Genomic DNA, 22,791 nt, shown 5'->3' on the forward strand with positions numbered 1-22,791 from the left:
ACACGTCGATTACCGGTGCAAAAAGGGCTTTGTTTACCAATGGCTCTTACGTCTTTTTGAAAACTAATCTGAGGAATGTGCCTTTACGGGTTTTTAAAACACGCTCAAGGGATATTTCTTTCCACGGATATTTTAGGCAGGTTGGCTTTTTCTTCTTTTTATGAAGTTTTTTGTATTTCATTATTTGTTTTTAGTTATTGTTTGTTATTTTTCTTGTTTCATTATTTTTTCTTACTTTTTTCTCTTCAATAAAGTGTGCCGTTTGCACAATGTTAAATTTAACAACATCTTTTCTCTTTCTTTCATTGCTTCTTAAACACTAACATTAAAGTTTAGAAAGCGCTCAATGTGGCAGCTTTGCATCACGAGTGGTCTTTTCTTTAAAGTAAATTGTATATCTATGCGTTGCACGTTGCACGCTAAACTAGGCTTAAGTATTTTTTTATTAAACTTCTACTCTTACAAGGTACTCTCAAAGAAAACTTAAAGAGGTATTAGACTGTGACAAACAAAGCTGACAAACTGTCTAAAAGTGGGGGTTTGTGTATTTGTCATAGTCTAATACCTCCTTTACTTTTGTTTAAATCTTAAAACTAGGGGAAAAAAAAGTTTGCAAAATTAACAAAGGTCAATCTCAAAATTGAGCTAAGAGTTGCACCGTTCGATCGACCGATTGAAATTATTTGTGGTTGAATAAAATTTAACGTGTTTGGCACAAGAAGATAAAAATATAGGTGAACAATAATCATACGACAAGAAGGATTCAAAATTCGACTTTGAATTCGACAGTGGGTGGGAGGATTTTTTTTGTGGTTTAAGGTCAACAGTTTGAAATTTTGAAAATACAAAAAAAACACTCAAAAAGGAAGACACTGGGAAGTTTAGACAAATTTTGACTCGCACAATTTTGAAAAGTACAAACTTTTAAGATTAGTAAACGGAAAATGTACGTTTGATAGCGTACGCAACCTTTCGATACCTTAAACGTAATTTGTTAGTGGTCTCCTTAAACAAGTTGAACTAACTAAAAACGAAATAAGAGGGGCGACTACTCCGAATCTGTGGTGCTGTTGGTATGGCCGGAACGTCCCACGCCGGTGGTCAGCGACTCTGCAAGGAGAAAGACCGGGGAAGAACGAGTTTAGTTTGTGTGGTTCTTTTGGCTCCGAGAATGACTTGGACTTTCGGATACTTCATTTTGAAAAGAAGCGTTCTTTCAGTTTTTGCATTTAGCCAACTTTATTAAAACTTACTTTGTTACATGTTTGCACGATTCTTTGCTGTGAAATTTGGATGACCGGAATCTGAAAAGAGAACTTTGGCCCATGCAGCAAATGAAGCTTTAACTCAAACTTGGGTTGTTCGTTTTGACGTGTAATTTTACAGTTCGTCGTACAGATTGCGGCATGGTCATCCATGTTGGCATGGGGAGAGCTGTTGTTTTGCGTGTAGGAGAAAGTTGGACGAGGGTGTGAGCAAATTGTTGACTTTATTTCGGATACTAATTACAAACGCGTCACTTTTGTAAAACAGTTTTTATTCTTTATTTTTGAGTTTGTTGTTGATTGTCACCGTGAACATTAAAAAATTAAATGATTAATAAATATTTATAATTTATGTCTCGTGAAGGAATTATGATCGATTTGGTGTCTTTTGAAAATTTACTTGAAAACAAATTATTCGATTGTCAATTTATTTTAACCTTTAAAAACAATTTTTGAACATTTTTTTAAGCAAATTTGAAATTTCTATCTCTATTTTTTTGAAATGTATTTTTCTAAACTTTACTCAAGACTGAAGACACCAAAACGAAAAACTGGCCACTGACAGAAAGTCTATTCCCGTACCAGCAGATATTTTCATTCGAGAGAGATTGCCTGTTATTTGACAGAGCTCGGGTCTGAATGCGACCTTCAGTGTTATGGCGCCCACACAAAGTGGACACGAAAGAAGGCCGAGATCAACAGCCGGGTGACAACGCAACGCTCGTTCTCTTTCTCTCTTTCGCCTTTATGCTCTTGCTTGTGCGGGCGAGTGTGGTGACAGCAACCATTTGAATGCAGTCATGTCGCGGGGAAGGTGCTCGGAATTTCGGCAGAACCCAAACGAACGAGCTCTGCGCGAATGAGAGAGACGGTGTGTGAGCATTTGTCTGAAATTTCGGACAGTGATTTTTTTTTTGATCTTTGTTGGTTTCATCAAATTTTGTGTATACTGTTTTTATGACCAGGAGTAGTTTTGCATCATTCCACACAAGTTTTTTAAATATCATTTTGACAGCTGTCTGTGCAAAAAAAGGGTCCTTTTCGGAAGCTGGAAATATGGTGCCTTTGGGAAAGTTGTTCAGAATTTAATGGAGATTATACATGTGAGAATTGATAAAGATTGGACGACTATTGCGCCCTCCGCAGGTAGAAAACTGAAACAGTTGCTTTTCTCCATAAATTTTGTCGATTTTTCCCATAAAAATTTTAAAGAATTTCCCGCGGTCAGAATGAGCTCAAATTTAGAATTTAGCCTAGGTCTATCTAGCCCCGAGTAAGCCCGGATTTGGACCACCCTACTGTCCATACGAAAAGGCTATTACAATATTCAAAAATATTGTTTCTTGAGAACGTATTCGCTGATTGATTTGGTGCCTCCGAAAAAGATGTAGGTATTAGGTCCCGTACTGCAGAATTCTGCAATTCTGCACAAAAACGGCAGCAGAGCGTTCCCGTACTTTTCTGCAAGCTCTCTCTTCTCTTTCTTGTTGAAAAGTTACTGCTATTTGGTGTGATGGATGTTGACTACACGCTTACATAAAATCTGCAAGTTGGGTGAAATAAAGCATTTTATTATAAGTTGTAATAATACATGATTTTGGGGTAGTTTTGTTATGTCTGGTTATATTGAGAACGATTTTGTTTCTATGTTAACGATTTCAGGTTTAAATTATTTATGTAAGTGATATTTGTTATTTTGTCGAAATTAAAATTCTTAAATTCTTAAATTCTTAATTCTTAAATTCTTAAATTCTTAACTTCTTAAATTCTTAAATTCTTAAATTCTTAAATTCTTAAATTCTTAAATTCTTAAATTCTTAAATTCTTAAATTCTTAAATTCTTAAATTCTTAAATTCTTAAATTCTTAAATTCTTAAATTCTTAAATTCTTAAATACTTGAATTCTCAAATTCTTAAATTCTTAAAATCTAAAATTCTTAAAATCTAAAATTCTTAAAATCTAAAATTCTTAAATTCATAAATTCTTAAATTCTTGAACTTTTAATTTCTACGCCTCTATCTTGAATCATTATAAATACACATTTTTTGAAGTCATATTTTAGGTTAGAAACTCAAATTTAGAGTATTTAGAGATTGGAAATTTTGACTGTTCCTGTTTTATCTATATTTGAGTTTTAAATGTTTTGTTTTCCGGATTTTTTTAATATTACTTGTTTTTGAAATTATAATTTCTTTAAGTTTCTATCTTATTATTTTTAACTGTAGATTTTGAATTTGTTGTGTTCTGAACTCATAAATATAAAAAAAATGTTGTTATTTTATTTCGATTTGTTTCAACTTTTTTTTTATTTTAAATTTTTTAAATTAAGATTTTTTTGACTTTAATCATTTTGAAATAATTAGTTTTCAATCATTTGATTTTTTAAGCTTTTAATTTGTGACTAATTGTTTATTTTTTATTTTTTTGATATAATTATTTGTATTTTTAAATTTCTCAAATATCTGATTTAATGTTTTTTAAAGTTTCTTGATGTGGAAATATTAGTTATTTTTTTTATATATTTTTAATTATGGATTTCTTTATTTCCAGATTGCTTAATTTATGTGTATCAAAATTTTTGAGTTCGTGATCATTTTTTTTATTTGTCAATATTACAGCGTCACCGTTGTTCTTTCATGTGACATCCAGTCATAATTTATTTATGTTATCCTGAATAATCTTTAAAACATTTTGCTATTAGACATGTATTTATGGTCCCTTCTTTATAATACCATTGTTTGTCTTTTTTATCATATTTATTAAACGTACCTGCTACTCTCATTTGTAAAATTGTTTACCTAATGTAAAATTTTTATGTTGTTTCTAATATATGACTTCTACCTAAGCATAATTAGTTTCTAGTTACTTAATAAATAATACATCCTTGATTTTTTTAATAATGCAGTAAACAATAATGCCCTAGTTCTAGAGGTAAACTTCTTTCAATTACTTTTTTTGTAAACCATTTTTTAAAAATATTTTGAAATAATTAAAAAATAATAATACCCAATTTGAGTAAATCCACTCAACTGTGTACAATGTTGCAGAAAAAGTACTGGAACGCGCTACCCAGGCAATTTTTTTCCGCTTCTCTCCTTGCAGAACTTCTGCAAAAAAGAGAGATGAAGAGAGCGAGCTGAAAAGTACGGGAACGTGCTGCAAAAAAGTGACTTATGCTGGCTGCAGAATTCTGCAGAAGCTGCAGAAATTCTGCAATTCTGCAAGTACGGTAATAGACCTATTGTTTGACTTTTTGTCAGGTTTTTTTTTTCAAAAATCTATTTTTTTTCGAAAAATTGGCAACACTGCCAAACCAAATTCTTACTAACTTGTGCTTAAGCTCACAAGATGCCATTTTTTGTCATCTAGAACAAATTAAAAAATGAGATTTTTCAAAAATGGAATAATTTTGCGCTTTTTTATTTTAGTCGAATAAAAAATGGCTATTTTTTTGAGTAACATTTTTTTCTTAGATGTCCTTAGAAATATTTACAACTTTGCTCAAGACACCAAGTCGATCAGTACATCCGTTCACAATCATAAGATGCAGATATTGAAATATTTTTAAACCATTTATGTTTTGCCAGCAGCTAAATTTGTACCGTCAATCGGGAACCGGGACTACAGTCGGAATTGGGACAGCTGTTTTAGTTGATTTCAATGGAAATATCAACAACAAAAAGGTGCAAGAACCTGACTAAAACAGCTGTCCCAATTCGCCCCAGATGACGATATGAAGTCTTAAGTGGACGACCCAAACAACCCGGATGGCTGTTTTGGGTGATAGTGAAGGCCCGCCGATTCACGATTCAACCTTTTTAAGGGGACAAGGGAAATTCTCCAAATAAGTTAGCGCTAAAAAATTTCGGCAAATCGATTGAACCTGCCAAAGATAAACCAAGTTTTCAGTAATCTTACCTTGCTAAACTCAGCTTAAATTGTTAAAATTACAGTTGATTTGATATTATTCTTTCGTGAAATCAACAAGTTTTGTCTTTGTTTAAGCAAGTTTTTTTTTCAACGTAGAAACGGTCACTTTTTTTTTATTGGTCGACAACGGCGAATAAATCTTATAAATAACTGCATTTATACATCATCTCAGTCTCTTTTTAGCATTCGACAGTTGAAAAGGGCTCGGAAATCTTTCCATAAATATCTCCAATGATACAAACAAACAAGTTCAGACATACTGCTCGTACTTACTCTGCAGCCGCCGGATCTGGGTGAGAAAGGCCGCCAAGCTCTTGCGCTGGTCGTCGTCGACGCACCGCACCAGGTCGCCGGCCACGACCTGGAACGCGTACTCCGCCACCTTGACGGCGGACTCGACGCTCGGCATCGGAACGGCAATCGTGGTCGCGGTCTGCTCCACCAACTCGGCACTGTTGAGCGGGGTGAGGGCACGGGCGCCCCCACCGCTGCCACTACGGGACAGCGGAACGGGGGAGGGTTCCTTCTTGATGAACGCGAGCTTGCCGGCCGGGGGTTGTTGCTGGTGGTGGTGGTGGTGATGGGACGGGGAGTTTTCGCTGGCGCCGCTCGGGCTGCGGTGGGAGGTGGACAGCTTGGCGACCTTCTTTCCCGGTGGGGCAACCGGACCGACGTCGCTCTTCCGTTTGGAGGCCGGCGCGAGCGTTTCCTCCTCCTTCTGCTTGTCGCGCTTCGGACAGCTGCATACCTTGAGGTGAAGCGACTTCTTGCCGAGGATCTGGCCGTGGCCGTCCTCCAGCGTGAACATGATGGCCGTTGGACGCCGGTTGATGATCCGGCAGGAATTCTGGCACACAAACTCCAGCGAGACGTTCGACGCGACGACCTGCTCCTGGGCGCTCGACTCCAGCGGAACCACCACCGCCAGCCGGTCCTTGAACGCGACTCCCTGCTCGCCCCCAACGTAACGCACCGACGGGTTGAAGCACCGCATGACGTGCGCAATCACCGACGGCGACAGGTTCGGATTGCTCCGGTCGTTCCCACGATGGTTCTCGCACCTGTAGATCGGCGTGTACAGGTCCTCCAGTGCCGAACACACCAACATGGCCCGGACCTGCAGCTGCGGCGGCACGCTCACGCCGCCGCCACTCTGGTACGACACGTTGAACGTGCACGGCTGACCCATCTTGACAAAGACCTTGTTCAGCCGCGAGGAAAACATCCAGCTCGACTTGCCGCTCGATTCGCCGTTCAGGTCGACGTTGAAGTTGAACGCCGGATCGTGCACCTCGTCCAGCGTCGGCGCCCGGTTCAAATGGTCGAGAGCGAGTTGGGCCGGAGTGCTGGGGGGTTCCGGCTGATGCTGTTGCTGCTGGTCCATCGACGGGAACGATTCCAGCTTGATGGCGTCGATTCCACCCGACGGGTACTGGTCGAGACCCATGAAAATGTCCGAATCCAGGTCCATCAGGTCGGCCGTCTGGAAGGAGAGAGAGGGGGGGAAGAATTAGATATGTTGTTGTGTGTTGAGTTGGCACGGAATCGCTTACCTCAATTGAAGACAGCAGGGCAGCTTCGCATTCTTCGCTGGAATCAAAAAAGAAAAAAGATAAAAAAATTAGAAAAAGTAATCAAAATCAAATACATAAAATTAGCGTTAGAAGTTGATACATCCAAGCGTGTGGTACGGTATGTCCACGCATGCTACCTCCCCGTGTAGATTCGGTGAAATGTGTTTCGTTCGCGGAATTCTCACTGCGGTTAATGCAACGCAGTGGGGCTGGCAGCCTGTATGTTTTTGGTTTTACAATTTCGGGAAAACAAAAGTCCCAGGCGGGTACATAGCATTTTGCAATATATATTTTTTTAAATCCAGCTTGAAATGAGAAATTCACTTTAAGGGGTTACATACATGTAAACCGGAAAAATGTGAGAGGTTGGTATGAGCACACGCTTACATTTTTTTGTAAATCTGTTTTCAGGGCAATAAAATATACATTTTCACGGCGACATAAACTTTGAAAAATATTTGCAACGGCCTTAAAAAAAAATTAAAAATTCAAAAATTTCCAAAAAAAAAAGCAAAAATTCCGTAATTTGGATTATCCGAAGTTCGATTATTCGAAGGTTTGTATGGGAATCCGAATAGTAGAATTACGAACCAAAAATATTTTTTTTCGTTTTTTCTCTTTCTTGTTATAAACTTAAAATTTGAGTACAGAAGTTGTTCGGTTACTGGGCGCTGTTTAACTGGGCTGCTTTTTAACTGGGCGCTCGATAACTGGGCCGCAGCCCAGTTAAAAAGCAGACAAACGTCAAAAAACCAAAATGACCGAGGGGTTAATGGAATGCAAAAGTCGTTTTTAAAAAACACAAAAACTTTTTCGAAAATTAATTCAATTTCATGTCACAATTATAGAAATATGAACAGTAAGTGTTGTAAATTAATTTGAGTAACTTTTATTTAAATGTTTTTAAAGCATTATGCATCGGTGGTCCCCTCGAAATTTTCCGTTCAGCCCAGTTAGCGAGCAGCATTCGGTGACTGGGCTCAGTTCTCAGCCCAGTTACAACTACTGTAATAGCCTATTAAATAATAAAATGCATTTTTTCAATATTACGTCACCGCCATCTCCAAAAATTTCATTCACTTTAGCTCGACAATCAAAAATTGAACAACGAAAAAAAAAGTTTTTTCGTGATTCGTGTAGTATAGTGAGCAAATCATAGTAAGCCGTTGTTCTTTGCATGATCATTGTTACCCTAACCAACCATCAAGACAATTGACATTCTGGGAATGTTACATTGGCGACGAGGATAAAGAAATTGAAAATTTCGGAAATTGCAAACTTTTCGTCTAAGTACAAATGAATACTCTACAGAAGCTCTCTCCGAAGTTGGAAAAGTGAAATAAGCCTTGATTGAAATGTTAACGAGACGATTTCTCGGCAATTAAAAACAGAATCTGGTTTGGAAAAAAGGTTTTTCTCACTATTGCGCAATTCTCACTAACTTGGACTTCGCACTAAATTATTGCTATCGATCGCACTATTGCGACTTGTCAAGCTGGCTTGGGAAATTTTAATTTTCTCAAAAAATGATCAAAGCGAGCCGATGTTGCTCACCTGTCAATCGCAATTTTAAAGTGCGAATGTCCAGTTTGGTAGAAACTGCGACTGGAAATGTAAATAAACAACTGCTGGTTGCCTAGTTTTTTGAAATTTTGTTGTCAAAAGTGCGAGAGAAAAGTGCGGGCCAAATCCAAGTTACAGTGCAAGGATCAATATGATTAATGATTTTTCTTTACTCTAGCCAACTAGAAACTAGATTTGTACCTTGGAACTTTTTGCAAGTATTCTCGGAGGACTTATGTATTATGCAAATTGGACAACAAGAGGTTTCATCAAGTTTGAAATGAAAATCACCTTCATAGATTACGATTTGAAAAATGTGGATTTTGATAAAATTTAATGACGCGCAGTTTCGAAAACCATAAAATTGTAAGTACGGTGAAAAATAATTTGCTGATGTATTTGACTGATTTAAAAAATGGCTGATTGGTGTGGTAAAAACAACCACACACAAAACCGATTATTAAAAAAAACCTAACCAGTGATATTTGCTGTCTTGAGTGATCAATTCAAGGAATATTATTCAATTTGTTGTAGTTTGGCTACGGAAACGGAAAGGGATAGCAGGGATGATTGAGACATAATAAATGTAAGAAAAGGAAACGGAAACAATCCATAAGCTAATTGAAAAAAAAAGAAGAACATGAAACGGTGAGACTCCGGTCTACCGGGGTTGAAACGAATAGTTCGTTTGACCTTAATTGAGACTCCGGTCTGATAAGTAGACGGTGAGACTCCGGTCTACCGGGACTGGAACGATCCGTCGTTCAGTCTATTTTGTCGAGGTTCCGGCCTGACAAAGAAATCGGCAGGACTCCGGTCTGTCGGGATCGAAACGAATCCGTTCGTTTGGTCTATTTTGTCGAGATTCCGATCTGGCATAGAAATCGGTAGGACTCCGGTCTACCGGGATTGGAACGATCCCTTCGTTCAATCTAATTTGTCGAGACTCCGGTCTGACAAAGAAAATCGATGGAACTCATGTTCATCGTGCCAGATCGATCCGTCGATTGGTTAATTTGGAATGATCGATTCATTCAACAGAAATCGATGAAAATCAATTTGTAAATTGCCAGTCAATTGATTAAATAAAGTTTCAGTATTTTAGATAGATTCGAAATCAAAGAAGTATTTCAAAATCAAGAAATTGCAAAACATAATCATAAGATGAAATCTTGATACCAGCAATCAACAACTATTTAATAATGATGGCATTATTAAAACATAATATTATGTGATTAGCTTTGGGATATATGAACCTTTAACTAACCTATGTAAGTATTTATTAAATTCAAATTTATTTCTGTTGCATACGGGCCTTGGGCCAAACAACTGTACTAAAAATGTAACACTAATACACTCACAAAGAAATGAATAAAACATCAACGCGACGGTTGTCGCGCTCTCTTTCGCTGTTCACCAGTGCAACATACAAGACGTGCGTAATTCTTCTTACTCGACTTGCTGTCCGATCTCTCCCCACCCAGCGTACGTTTTAATTTCAAACAAGGAAGAGATGTAGTATAGTGAGCAAATCATAGTAAGCCGTTGTTCTTTGCATGATCATTGTTACCCTAACCAACCATCAAGACAGTTGACATTCTGGGAATGTTACAATTCGATTATCCGAAGTGAAATTTTTGCGAGGCCTTCGGATAATCGAGTGTGGACTGTACCTATCTTTATTTTTAGTGTTCTGTTTCTTTTGCTAATGTTTTGTAAACGCCCTCTCAAACGCCCTTATCAAGTTTGAAAATCACGCCTTAGGTACAGTCATCCCACATATTCGGAACACCCACAAATTCGGAACACTTTTGTGTTAATTTGTCAATAGAATGCAAAATGCAACTTTTCTGCCGACCCTGCTATTTTTAAGGCCTTTATTTGGACATTCTCTTGCTATTTCACCAGTAAAAGTAATACTTTTCAAACAAAAACTGCATTTCAAGACTTTTTTATCCAGAGCAGCAAAATACTGCCTACAAATTGCCCGTTCCATGATTGTGGGATGTTATTGTGTCTCCCACAATTGTGGAACACCTGAATTTAACTGATATTTTCACAAAAAAGTTATCAGACCATTCATAAAACATCACTAACCATGAGTTCTATTGGTTTCAGAGTGCAAAGTCATTATTTTGCAAAAAATATGTACACCTGGAGAGAAAAAAAAGTTTGTTTACATCGTAAGAAAAAAGTGTTCCGAATTTGTGGATTTCAATGGTCAATGTTTTTCTTCGAAAACTTGATATAAATCGTAAAAATGTACAGCCGGTCTATACAGTATGTAAAAAAAGTATTTACACCCCTTGGGCACTATGCACATTTTGTGATGAAACATGTAAAAAATTTAAAGTTTGACAGGAACCTAGTACTACGTTTTGTTCAGAAACTCATGCCAAACATTTTGCTACAAAAAGCTCATGAAAAGATGAATTATATAAAAGTTATATAACAAATTCTATTACGAAAATAAAAAGGTGCAAAAAGTTTGTACACCTTTCGAAAAATTAACATAAATAATGTTATTTGTTGACAAATCACCATAAATCCAGTCTCCCAACTCCAAATAGGCATCCTTGACTGATTAAAAAAATAATTTGGATTGAATATAAAATTTACTAACTACTTAGTATAAAAGTTTAAATAACTCTGGAAATTCTATATAAAACTTATCAAAACTTAATTTTGCAAACTTTTAATTCAAATAAATGTCAATATATTACCATAGAATTGCTAAATAAACATTTTGGAGTGGGCATAACACCGTTTTGGGGGTATTTGTATCGATAGAATAGATTTTTCGTTGGAATTTCGTACCAACCCGGAATTACGTCGTCGGAAAATCCGCCGGCATCCGAACCGGTCCACAATTCACAAGTCAACCTAAGGGCATAAAATTTCCGATCTTCTGATACCCATACATCCAGGTTTTCTATAAAATCTACGTTTTTAAATACCTAGATAAAAACGTTGTTATGGTTTCGTTTGAGCAACCTGCCAAAAATGTATGGAATTTCGTAATTTTTGTTCTCGTGGATCAAACTTACTTTTTGCCCAGGTATTTAAAAACGTAGGTTTTAAAGAAAACCTAGATGTATGGGTATCAAAAGATCGGAAATTTTATGCCCTTTCCGATTCTACATAGGTTAACTTGTGAATCGTGGACCGGTTCGGATGCCGGCGGATTTTCCGACGACGTAATTCCGGGTTGGTACGAAATTCCAACGAAAAATCTATTCTATCGATACAAATACTCCCAAAACGGTGTTATGCCCACTCCAAAATGTTTATTTAGCAATTCTATGGTAATATATTGACATTTATTTGAATTAAAAGTTTGCAAAATTAAGTTTTGATAAGTTTTATATAGAATTTCCAGAGTTATTTAAACTTTTATACTAAGTAGTTAGTAAATTTTATATTCAATCCAAATTATTTTTTTAATCAGTCAAGGATGCCTATTTGGAGTTGGGAGACTGGATTTATGGTGATTTGTCAACAAATAACATTATTTATGTTAATTTTTCGAAAGGTGTACAAACTTTTTTGCACCTTTTTTATTTTCGTAATAGAATTTGTTATATAACTTTTTATATAATTCATCTTTTCATGAGCTTTTTGTAGCAAAATGTTTGGCATGAGTTTTTGAACAAAACGTAGTACTAGGTTCCTGTCAAACTTTAAATTTTTTACATGTTTCATCACAAAATGTGCATAGTGCCCTAGGGGTGTAAATACTTTTTTTACATACTGTACATCAATCGAAAGATCGCAAGAAAAGCTTTCACATGAAGGTAAACGCAAATCATTATGTTCAATTATCAATTTTATATGACTTATTGAACATTGGCCGATCTGTTCCGAATATGAGGGATGAGTGTATAGCAGATCTTCTTCCGCCATTGATACTTTTTTGAAATTTTAAAAAGTTATTGGATTGGATTTTATTTCAAGTTTTTTTTTTTAATTTCTTTGAAATTTTTAAATTTGTTAAAATGGTTTAAATTTTTAATTTTTTTAAATTTTAGAAATTTTGAAATTTTGTGAAATTTAAAAAAAATTACAATTTTGAATTTTTGAAATAAAAAAAAATTAAAATTTCTAAAATTTTCGAATTTTTTCAATTGTTTAAAATTTTTAAATGTTTTGTTTAAATAAATGAAAATATTAAAAAAATGGTATTACAAATTACGATCGTAATTGCTCGATCCACGATCGAGATTTCTCAATAGAAAATTTACGATCGTAATTTCTCGATGGTAAGTCGTAATTTGTCGATGGTAGATCGAGATTTGTCGATGGTAAGTTGTAATTTGTCGATGGTAAGTCGTAATTTCTGGAGTTTTTTTTAAAAAAGGACCAATAAACCAAATTTCCAGTTTTTGCTTTTTGGGTGTTTTTGAAACCGCCTTGAGTCAGGGGTATTGAAAAACACCCAAAAAGCAAAAACTGGAAATTTGGTTTATTGGTCCTTTTTTTAAAAAAAAACTCCAGATTTGTCGATAGTAGGGGAAGGTGGGGCAAGACGACCATATGGGGCAAGAGGAACAATCGCTCGTACGGCCGTAATTTTTACAATTTTGATTATTTCCAGTATGAGGAATTGTTGCTAACAATGCAATTAGCTGATTCTACTACCAAATAACCGCCAAAACGACGTAAACGCCACGAGAAATAGGATTCAAATTTTTTTTTCAAAACCTTTGTTTTCTTATAATATTTGGAAAGTACAAAATAAGGCTTAGGGTTCGTTTTAAGGCTCATTTTATCAAAATGCTATTTTTCCTAGATCAGTAGTGTCCCTACCAATGACTTGCACCTATTTTAAAGTATGATTTAACTTTTGGTTATTTTTGTTGAGAGTTTTTAAAAAATCTTGTTCAGGTGGGGCAAGTGTACCATATGCATTTTTAGTATGGAAAAAAATACGAATTGCTGCAACAACATATTTTATTGGAAAATAAATACATAAACGTTCTTAAAAACTGGTAAACAATTGTTAAAAAAATTGTCCATGCAAAATATAGTGATATTATGAAAATTTCCCTTTTTTCATCAAAGTAATATTTTTTTTTTCGTAAAAGCGATAAAATTTTTAGTAACATACTATTATTTAATCTAAAAATGAAAGAAATGTTTCAAATACATCCTAATCTGATGTATCTAAGTGATAACAGTTCAATTGTTAGCAAATTAACATGTTTTTTCATGCATTGTTCCTCTTGCCCCAACGGGTTGTTCGTCTTGCCCCACTAGTTGAGTAGAACGTACGGAAAATAATTTTTTTTAAATCATTTTTTTTGCATTAAAAACAGGATTTTTTAAAAACTTGTTCTATCAAAGTCTTAGTCAAGACCTGAAATAAGATGATAATTAAAAAATCCGACAGATTTTTAACGTTTTTGATGGGTTACAACGATCATTTCCTTAGCTTGTTACACTTGCCCCACTTTCCCCTAGATTGAGACCATTCGATCGTAATTTCTCGATCTACCATTGACAATTTACGACTAACGATCGAGAAAATCTCGATACATGTTTTAAAAAATTCAAGTATTCAAAAATTTCAAAAAATTCAAAAATTTGAAAAATTTCAAAAATTTTAAAAATTCCAAAAAAAATATTTTTTTTAATAAAATCAAATATTTTAATAATTTTAAAAATTTCAAAGATTGTCAATTTCAAAAATTTCAAAAAATTTAAAAAAAATCAAAAATTTTAAAAATTTCAAAAAATTAAAAAATTTCAAAAAAATTAAAATATTTAAAAAATTTCAATAATTTCAAATATTTTAAAAATTTCAAATTTTCTTTTTTAAATTTCAAAAATTTATTGTTTTTTTAAATTTTAAAAATTTCAAAAATTTAAAAACATCAAAAGTTTAAAAATTTCAAAAAAATGATTTTTTTTTAAATATTTTAATATTTTCAAAAATTTTAAAGATTTTAAAAATTTCAAAAACTTCAAATTTTTTTAAAAAAATTCAAAAATTTCTAAAATTTTAAAAATTACAAAATTACAAAATTTTTAAATTACAAAATTTTTAAAAATTACAAAAATTTTAAAAATTTTAAATTTTTTTAAAATTTTTAAAAATTAAAAAAAACTCAATAATTTCAAATATTTTAATAATTTCAAAAATTTCAAAAAAAAATCAAAAATTTCAAATTAAAAAAAAAATCAAAAATTTTAAAAATTTCAAAAAATTTAAAAAATTCAAAAATTTCTAAAATTTTAAAACTTTCAAAACATTCAAAAATTTTAAAAATTTCAAATATTTCAAATATCTCAAAAATTTCAAAAATTTAAAATTATTGAAATTTTTAAAAACTTAAAATTTTTTGAAATTTTTGAAATTATCGAAATTTTTTTTAATTGTTTGAAATTAAAATGAAATTCGTTTAGATTTTTTATTTTTTCACATTAAAAAAATAACTTAGATTTTATTGAAATATTCCGTTTAAATAAACAAAAATCAAAAAATGGTATTACAAGTTACGATCGTAATTTCTCGATCCTCGATCGAGATTTCTCAACAGTAAAATTACGATCGCAATTTGTCGATGGTAAGTCATAATCTTACTATCAAGAAATCTCGATCTTGAGTCGAGAAATTACGATCGTAATATTACGATCGAATGCAATAATCACCACGAATTATTTGCAGATCAAACCATACACAATGACATCTGTCCAGAATTCTGTCAATATTTTTTTTTTTTTCAATTTTTTTAGCGACGAGATTTCCCGCACCCAAAAATTTAATGCATTTAATGTAAGTCGATTACAAGTGTCGAACCCCTTGGTAAGAAACATTGGTTTCAAACACTGATAAAAATCGCCTGTGCATTTCATAACATTTATCCCGTGAAGATAATAAATTTGTTTTTTTGCTGAAATCACATTTTACTCTAGTTATCTTTGAAAGTAAAAATTCTTCAAAGCAAACATTTTTCAAGTTAGATAACGACAACTTCTCCAACTCAGAACAGACTGACGTGGAAGTTTTACAGCCAGAGGAACCGTGTTCCGTGTTTTCATTTCCACACACTTCCTCCACACTGCAACCGGGACACACCTTCATCTCCACAAACAGGAGCGGTTCCGTTCCCATGAGTTTGCTAGGTAGATTATGTACATAATTTGAAAACGTTTACAAGCGTAAATCTAACACAAATCTCAAAACTCACGCCTGTTGCTGCTGGTGATGCTCGTCACCGCCGCCGTACGCCTGGTGGTTCATGTCCTGCGAGTCGACCATCTCGAACGACGTCTTCCGGACCTTCAGCAACGGGGCACGACACCCGGCGGAGGAGTCCTGGCGGGAGTTGGATGATTCTGGGTGGCTAAAAATAAAAATAATGAAGCGGTTGAGGCAGAGTTTTAGGCACACACATGTTTCTTTCTAGTTGGTGAATGATGCAATCACTATCACTGCTGGCTTAACTGTAACTGTTAGGGGAAAGGTGGTCTTATCATTCTAGACTTGATGTTAGAGTACCTTTCAGCAGAAATGTAACTATCGTCCGCACTATTTTCAGGGGAAATCATCTTTTCAAATGTTTAAAATTTACAACAATCGTAAAACACATGTTTCGTCGCGAAAGCATAGAGAGCAATTAAGCGTTCGATTCGATCCGTACGAGCCTCCGACGATGACTAATTCCTGCGCTGAAACTGAAACAACACTCGCTCTTAAAGTGGTCCGCCGCGATTTAAAGGAGGAGAACCGGGTGAGGGACAAGATAGGCCCGAGTGTCTGGGTTGAAAGCGAGCGAACACATGATTTTTGGAACGACGAAAAAGAGGAGGCTCGACATGGGTCGAAGAATTATATCTTCTTCTCCTCTACCTGCTACTTGTTATGCTAGTTTGGTTGGTAGAAGGATGGAGAAAAGAAACGATCCTTCGTTTTTTTTTTAAATTTCAAGAGCTTCGTCGTGTTCGACTCGTGCCTTTGATTGTGAGCGTTTTTCTTTTTGCAGTTTATGCTTTTCAGTTTGGTACGAAATTTAGGATCTGCTAACAGTGCAGATCAGTGGTGTTTGGATATTGTTAAAATTGTAGTTGATATCTGGCGTTTTTTTGAAAATAAACTAAATTTTTAGTTTTTGCTATTTGGGTGTTTTTTTTTAATATTCCTGACTCAAGGCGGTTTAAAAAACACCCAAAAAGCAAAAACTGAAAATTTGGTTTATTAGACCTTTAAGGCCGGTACAAATTTTATTTTAAGTTTTTGTCCCCCCCCCCTTCAAAGTTGGCTCAAAAAATCAGGGGGCAAAAAAATTTTTTTTTTTAAAACTCTAATATTTCAATAAAAATTTAAGTGCAATCAGTTGAAATTAATTTTGAATGCATTCCCCTGCGCTCAGAATCATTTTAGCATGTTTCGGTTGATTTAAAAATCATTCGAATTTTTGAAAATTTTCGATGTTTATTATCGCAAAAAGTTTTTTTTCGCAAAAATTTTGGTTTTCGTCAAATTTTACATTTTTTTAAAACTAATGATTGCAAAACAACTGAACTAGTTTAAAATGCATTTTAAAACAACTTTTCCGTGCAAATGTTGAAACTAGGGCTTGTTATTTCAATATTTTTATTTTTTTTGCCCCCCCCCCCTCGAACCCGGCCCGAGCCGAGGGACAAAAACTTTGAAAAATATTTGCATCGGCCTAAGGCGATTCAAAAAACCTTAACCAGAGCTGAATTTGTATGGAGTAGTGATGATGGAGAGTTTCCAGAAAGTTGAATTCAGAGTTTTCTTTTTTTGAAAAGGTCCTATAAGCTATTGTCTTTCACTTATAGGACCTAATTCGCAATTCGCAATTCGCAATTTTCAGTGTAAGAACGGGCCTTGGCCGATCTTATGCACCAGGTTCCCGACGAACACGCACTGCCCTTACACCTACATCTCACCCTTGCTCTGAGTCAGTACGAGCAGCACGCTAGAACACGCTTTGAGTGTTCGTGCCAGGCATGCACACCTTCTTTTCCGGTTACGCATTTTAACTCGGCCGGGGGTGGTACATTACGTAGGGTTTGATGTAAGTATAAGCGCCTAACCATTTATAGTGTGCCTATCAACTTTCATTAAAGCAAAAACTGTTATATTTTTAGTTTGAGTTCAAAAACTAATTGTTATTTACTGTGTATTGTTTTCTCCTGAAATCTTTCCTAGTGTTGAGTCGTGTTTATATGTTGCTATTTCTTTTGTCGCGGTGTTTTGTTACAATTTTTGGTCCTAAGCATGTTATAAAAGTTTACCAAAAATACAATAGTAATATTTGTTTTAATCCTTTAACCATTCCATAAATTGAGTAAGGGCTCAAACCTCACTTGTTTGAAAAAAAGGGTGAAGATTGAAAACAATAGACAGTAAAAGAGAATTTATTTTATAAAAATCAAGTATCAATAGTAAGAGAATGACGAGCGTATTTTGAAGAATAAAAATGAGAAGCTAGATGTATTAGATGTAAAATTAGACAAAAGTTAATAAATAGAGATACAAAACAAGCTTAGATTATAGTAATGATAATTTATAGGACAGATAAAGAATTATTCAAATAAATAAATTCGCAATAAAATCAAAAAAAGATTAGGCGAATGATAAATAGACTTGATATTACTAGTACATTAAGGAAAAGTATATTTTTAAGAAAAAAAAAACAAAGTTTGTTACAGCAGTATCAATTGATAGAAAAGAGTGGAAAAGCTTTGAGAGATAAGAGAATCAAAAGTTAGTAAAATTAAAATCAAATGTTGGATATTAAATAGAAGAATCAGTGAAGAATTGGGAATCAGAAGAGCAAAATAAAAATAGGAGATAGGTGGTAGCTGAGAATGAAGAGAAGAGAAACCCCGTTGTGCGATGTTTCAGGTACATCCACAGCAGTTGACTCAACATACTGCGAATCAAAACAATACCGTCTACAATCACAAATAACTTCCCTTTCCCACATTGTCGCGCCCCTTTCTTTTAGCCGTCTCGACTCTGACCCGCGGTGGTCAAAGGTTTACGATCCGTTTCCACAGGCCACCAGCTAGGTCATCATGAAAACCAAGCCAACGTGGAGGTAAGAAAATAGGACACTCGCAAGGAACCAGAGCTATACTGTTCTGATCAAGATAATTCGGATGATCTAACAGAACTACGGATGTAGTTAGTTACGCTCCTTCCAGGATGTTCCTTACGTGGACGTCAACCGAAGAGCACGCAACAAGGTCAGTGCCATTGCATGCTCTTAGGTATCAATCCTTGGCCTGCATTTGCGTCGGCCCAATCAAATCAAGAAAAAAAAATCTTTGTCCTATTTTTGATTGTTGAGCCTAAGTATGACCCCTTAACTTCTCTAAAGTGATTTAGAATTTTTAAATCCAAGATGGCGGCCAATATGGCGGCGATCAAATACTGAAAAAGTACATTTTGTAATTTAACAGGCAACTACTGGGGCCGCAGAACTCAAATTTGACGTCATAAGTACAAAAATAAAAAAAAACTCAAAAATTATTATTTTTTGTTTGTGATTCGATTATCTGAAGTCCTATAGGAATTTTCGGATAATGAAACTTCGGATTATCGAGTCTGGACTTTATAGTAAATTTCAAACTAAAAATACTCAAACAACTTAACAAAATATGTACCGTATTTGCTCCTGCTCGCATTAATGTGCCATATGCAATTTCATCACTTTTCATCAAACGAAACGAAAGTTAAAATACTAAAATTATCACAAAACACATTTTAATCAAAAATACTCAATGTTTTATAATTCACAATATGGATACAGAATGAGCGAAATTTTGTTTGGTTTTCACATTCTTAATATCTATATATATATTTTTTGCAAAATACGAAAAAAATCACAAATTACCATATTTGAAAAAAAAATTAGTTTAAAGCATTTTCGACAGAAATTTAGTTAGTATTTTGAAGGCGTAATTCATTTTAATACAAAAAAAAGCAATCCACTTTAACGACCCCCAGGTCTTTTGTGGGCTCTGTTGCAAGTGTCTGCTCATTTCTAGGCGTCCGAAGGTTATGTGTGGTGAGTCACCCAAAACCTATTTTACGCAAATGGACCGACGTTTTACTTCCCCATCCAATAGAAGGCCAGGAACCCGCGCTCCATAGGGAGCGTTCTTTTGTTACATAACGCAGTAGGGGGGGAGGGGGGTCGGAGGCCGTGTTACGCTCCATACAAAATTTTTAAAATTTGTATGGAAATTTTGTTACGAGGGGGGGGGAGGGGTCTAAAAGTCCGATTTTTCGCGTTACGTAATAAAAGAACGCTCCCATAGCAACTTAGGGATCATTTTAATACAACGGACAGGAAATGTCAAACAAATTTTATTTTGTTTCTCTTGAACGGCCAAGTAGAACTTTGTTTAATTGATTTAATAAATTTTAAATGTAAAAAAAAACGTAATGCTTGTAATTATCTCGCATATAAATGAAAAAAAAAAAGTAAAAACCGAGGAAGAAACTAACAAAAAAAAACATAATTTGGAAAAAAAAAATGTATTTATTTCATACGACCTTTTCAAAAACCATACGTAAACTATATTGACAGCGCCTCTGGTGGGGACTTCAGGAAACTGCATGCGTGTCAGATCCCTGGTTTACATTCGTAAAAGAAAATAATATTCGACAAAAAACACTGAAACAAATTTAAAATGCATTAAAAATTTTGCTTTATTTGGTACTCATTTTGTGAATTATGAAAATTTGAGTATTTTCGCAAAAAATGTGCCACCTAATGAAAATTTTTAGAATTTAACAAAAAAAAAATGCGAAAATACATACAATATTTCGCTTGATTTGATATCAAAAATGTCAATTATGAAAATAACCAAAACAAATGCGTTGAATTCACAAAATAATATTTTTTAACGGAAATAATTTATAACGGTTACCATTACTTAAATATCTCTATTCTAAATTATTTTGTTAGTTTTTTTCAGGTATGTAGTATTAAAAATCTGAATATGTAATAATATTTTTTTTACATTAAATTTTACAAAGGCAAAATAAATGTTATACCTAAACACTTTCACCCCGCACTGTGACGACTCATTCATTGAGTGAGAGTGTGCGTAAACTTTAAATCAAATTGTAGACATTATGTAGCTTCCCTTGATCGTCAAGTGTGTGTTGTGTTGTTCCATGTTCCAAGGTTCGTGGGAGAAACGGACATCTTCTTCTACCTAATCTTCCCAATTTTGGTTTATCCTTATTTTGTATGCTTCGCGTTTGCTTGCCTAACAAAGATTAGGTTTCAAATTTAAAAGCATAAAATGATGCATGAAAGAGGAGGTTAAGAAGACTTTTGTAACTGATTTATTAGGTGTCTTTTGTGCAAAATTTATAAACATTCTTCAATTTCTTCAATTTCTCCCAGCTTAATTTCTTGCACAAATAAACAATTTCTCACCGCAGAAGGGACAGAAATGCGGATCATTTCCGTTCTTCTGGTGGACCGAGAAACCGGTTCTCGGAGGAACGATCCTCCCCGCAAACCCACTTTCCGTGCATCCCTTTCGATGGAGAAGTGGGGAGCTTTTTCTTCAGTGTTGCCTGTTTTTTGCTGACATAACCCCACTTTTTTTGTTAGTTATATTTCACTTGTAAATACACTATTTTGCCTACTTTTCCTCATGTTTTAGCAAATTTAAAGCAAACTTCATGCACTACTCACCAACTTGTTGTAATTTTCCCGTGGAAAACTGCAAAAATCAGCTCGTAAAGTTCCTCGTTCGCTACCTTCTTACTTTGGCACGGCGAAAGCGCAGAAAGAGCCGCCCCGCAATAATGGTGTTCCGCGCCGAAAATACCGCAAACATTCAACCACACGCAACCGGTTCCGTGTCTGGTGGGACCACAACCGGAGGATTCACACGCCACAAACGCACAACAAATCCGTTCGGAGGAAAAAAAAAACGGTCCTTCAGGTACCGAGGGCTCGACACAACTCGCGACGCGACGGCGACGAAACGAATTTGGTGGACTGACAGTTGAAACTCGAGTTTTTCTTTTTCATCGACACGTGTTGCGATGCGACACTTATTGATCGAGGAGGGTGTCACGTCGCACGAGCCTCTTTGTAGCATCGCGGTGTGCTCTCTGCAAAAAATACACAAAATTAAGATATCTTGGGCTGAACCAAGGTATGTAGATTAGATAAGGTAAAGCGGGAATTCCGAGCTGCCAGAATAGTTAGCACGAAACCCGGATTTTATATGGAGATTTTCAGAAAAGAGAAAATTTGACCTTTTTCCGGGCAAATTTTACCGGATTTTTTTCTGGGGGTTGTTAAGCATGCCAAACTGAACCGAAAAACGCGTTTAGCTGAATTTTTTTTTTTTAAATATTTGTGTTTAAAAAGCGTACTTCGGTTCAGTTTGGTATACACTGAAGATTAAAATTACGACCAAAATGTGTCGATCCGACACATTGGATGTGTACACCGCGTTGTTTTGAAATCGATGTGTGGCTTTTACACATCGCGATGGCTTTTGCTCAGAAATCCATCCAATGTGTAAACTCCTGTAGCAGCGATTTCCCAAAATTACCACCAGGTGCGCGCACAACAAGGCTGTATATCAAAGGTACTCGTCATCTTACTTTGCATTAGTGTGAGTGCATGACTCCGTGCCACTAAAACCAAAACAATAACAAAAGAACAATGGACCGTGCCAGGAAAACCAAAACATAAACAATGTCAGTGTCAGTGGAGTGAGAGAGTCAGAGATAGCGATTTTGACAACCGCACTACTACACACTCAATCGCGAGTACCTTAGGTAGAAAGCCATGCGCGCACAACAACTTCTGACCTGTCAAAGTGTTAGAATATTTTTAGCATCATGCATCGTGTTTCATTTTGTTCGACCGCGAGTGAAAAAACTTATTTCTATTTGCTTGGCCAGCGTATCCGTTCCGGTTCCCGGCCGGGCCGGATTTGTTGTATTCGGTAGGAAGATTCATTTGAACGGTATTCACTGCGTATGCTTTGTTTCATACCTTTCAAGAGATAGTTTTGAATCCAATTTTGTTTTCTAGGTTAGGTACTCCGAGATTGCCGAGAACCGAGCGTGGCCAAGCGAATACCCTGAAAGCTGGAAGCTTTCCGTTGGGGCGACATAGCGCTTTTCGTAGCCTTCGATGATGATCAGTTGCGGCTCGGACAGCAGACCGGAGCACTATTTGGAGCACACCCAGCCAAATCTAGAGCGCCCTCGTGGCCGGGCCAGTTTGCGCTGGAAGATCTGCATCGAGTCTTCGCCCCACCACGTCCAGAAACTTAACACTTGGGATGCATCGCGGTCCAAAGTTGTTATGTCGGATCGCGGGAGTTTTCTCTGTCGGCCAAGTTGAAGAACCTTCGATTGATTGGAAGGATGAAGATCCGGGGCAGACGAAGGCGTGTGTAGAACCGGCTCGGAGTGTGTTCCTGCTGCGGT

The 22,791-nt window shown here is 35.5% G+C and overlaps 1 protein-coding gene across 1 annotated transcript; it reads right to left on the bottom strand.

Annotated features, from left to right (window-relative positions):
• Positions 1–224: 224 nt before the first annotated feature.
• LOC6033958 lies at positions 225–21,440 on the bottom strand. Its single transcript, XM_038249345.1, has 6 exons — positions 21,424–21,440; positions 21,029–21,361; positions 15,524–15,679; positions 6,750–6,786; positions 5,470–6,679; positions 225–1,110 (listed from the first exon to the last, which is right to left on the bottom strand). Exons 1-6 carry the CDS (start codon positions 21,438–21,440, stop codon positions 1,049–1,051), a joined length of 1,815 nt encoding a protein of 604 aa, XP_038105273.1. The 3' UTR covers positions 225–1,048.
• Between the last annotated feature and the right edge of the window lie 1,351 nt (positions 21,441–22,791).

This window comes from Culex quinquefasciatus, chromosome 1 (assembly GCF_015732765.1).
Source record: "Culex quinquefasciatus strain JHB chromosome 1, VPISU_Cqui_1.0_pri_paternal, whole genome shotgun sequence".
NCBI lineage: Eukaryota > Metazoa > Arthropoda > Insecta > Diptera > Culicidae > Culex > Culex quinquefasciatus.

What these genes read in the sequence shown, in the direction of transcription:
- LOC6033958 (XM_038249345.1), bottom strand. An exon ending in CATCACCAGCAGCAACAGGC is followed by an intron (nt 6,787 to 15,523) that starts GTGAGTTTTGAG and finishes TTTTGATTCCAG; the next exon opens with CGAAGAATGCGAAGCTGCCC. An exon ending in CCAGATCCGGCGGCTGCAGA is followed by an intron (nt 1,111 to 5,469) that starts GTAAGTACGAGC and finishes TTCTCCTTGCAG; the next exon opens with AGTCGCTGACCACCGGCGTG.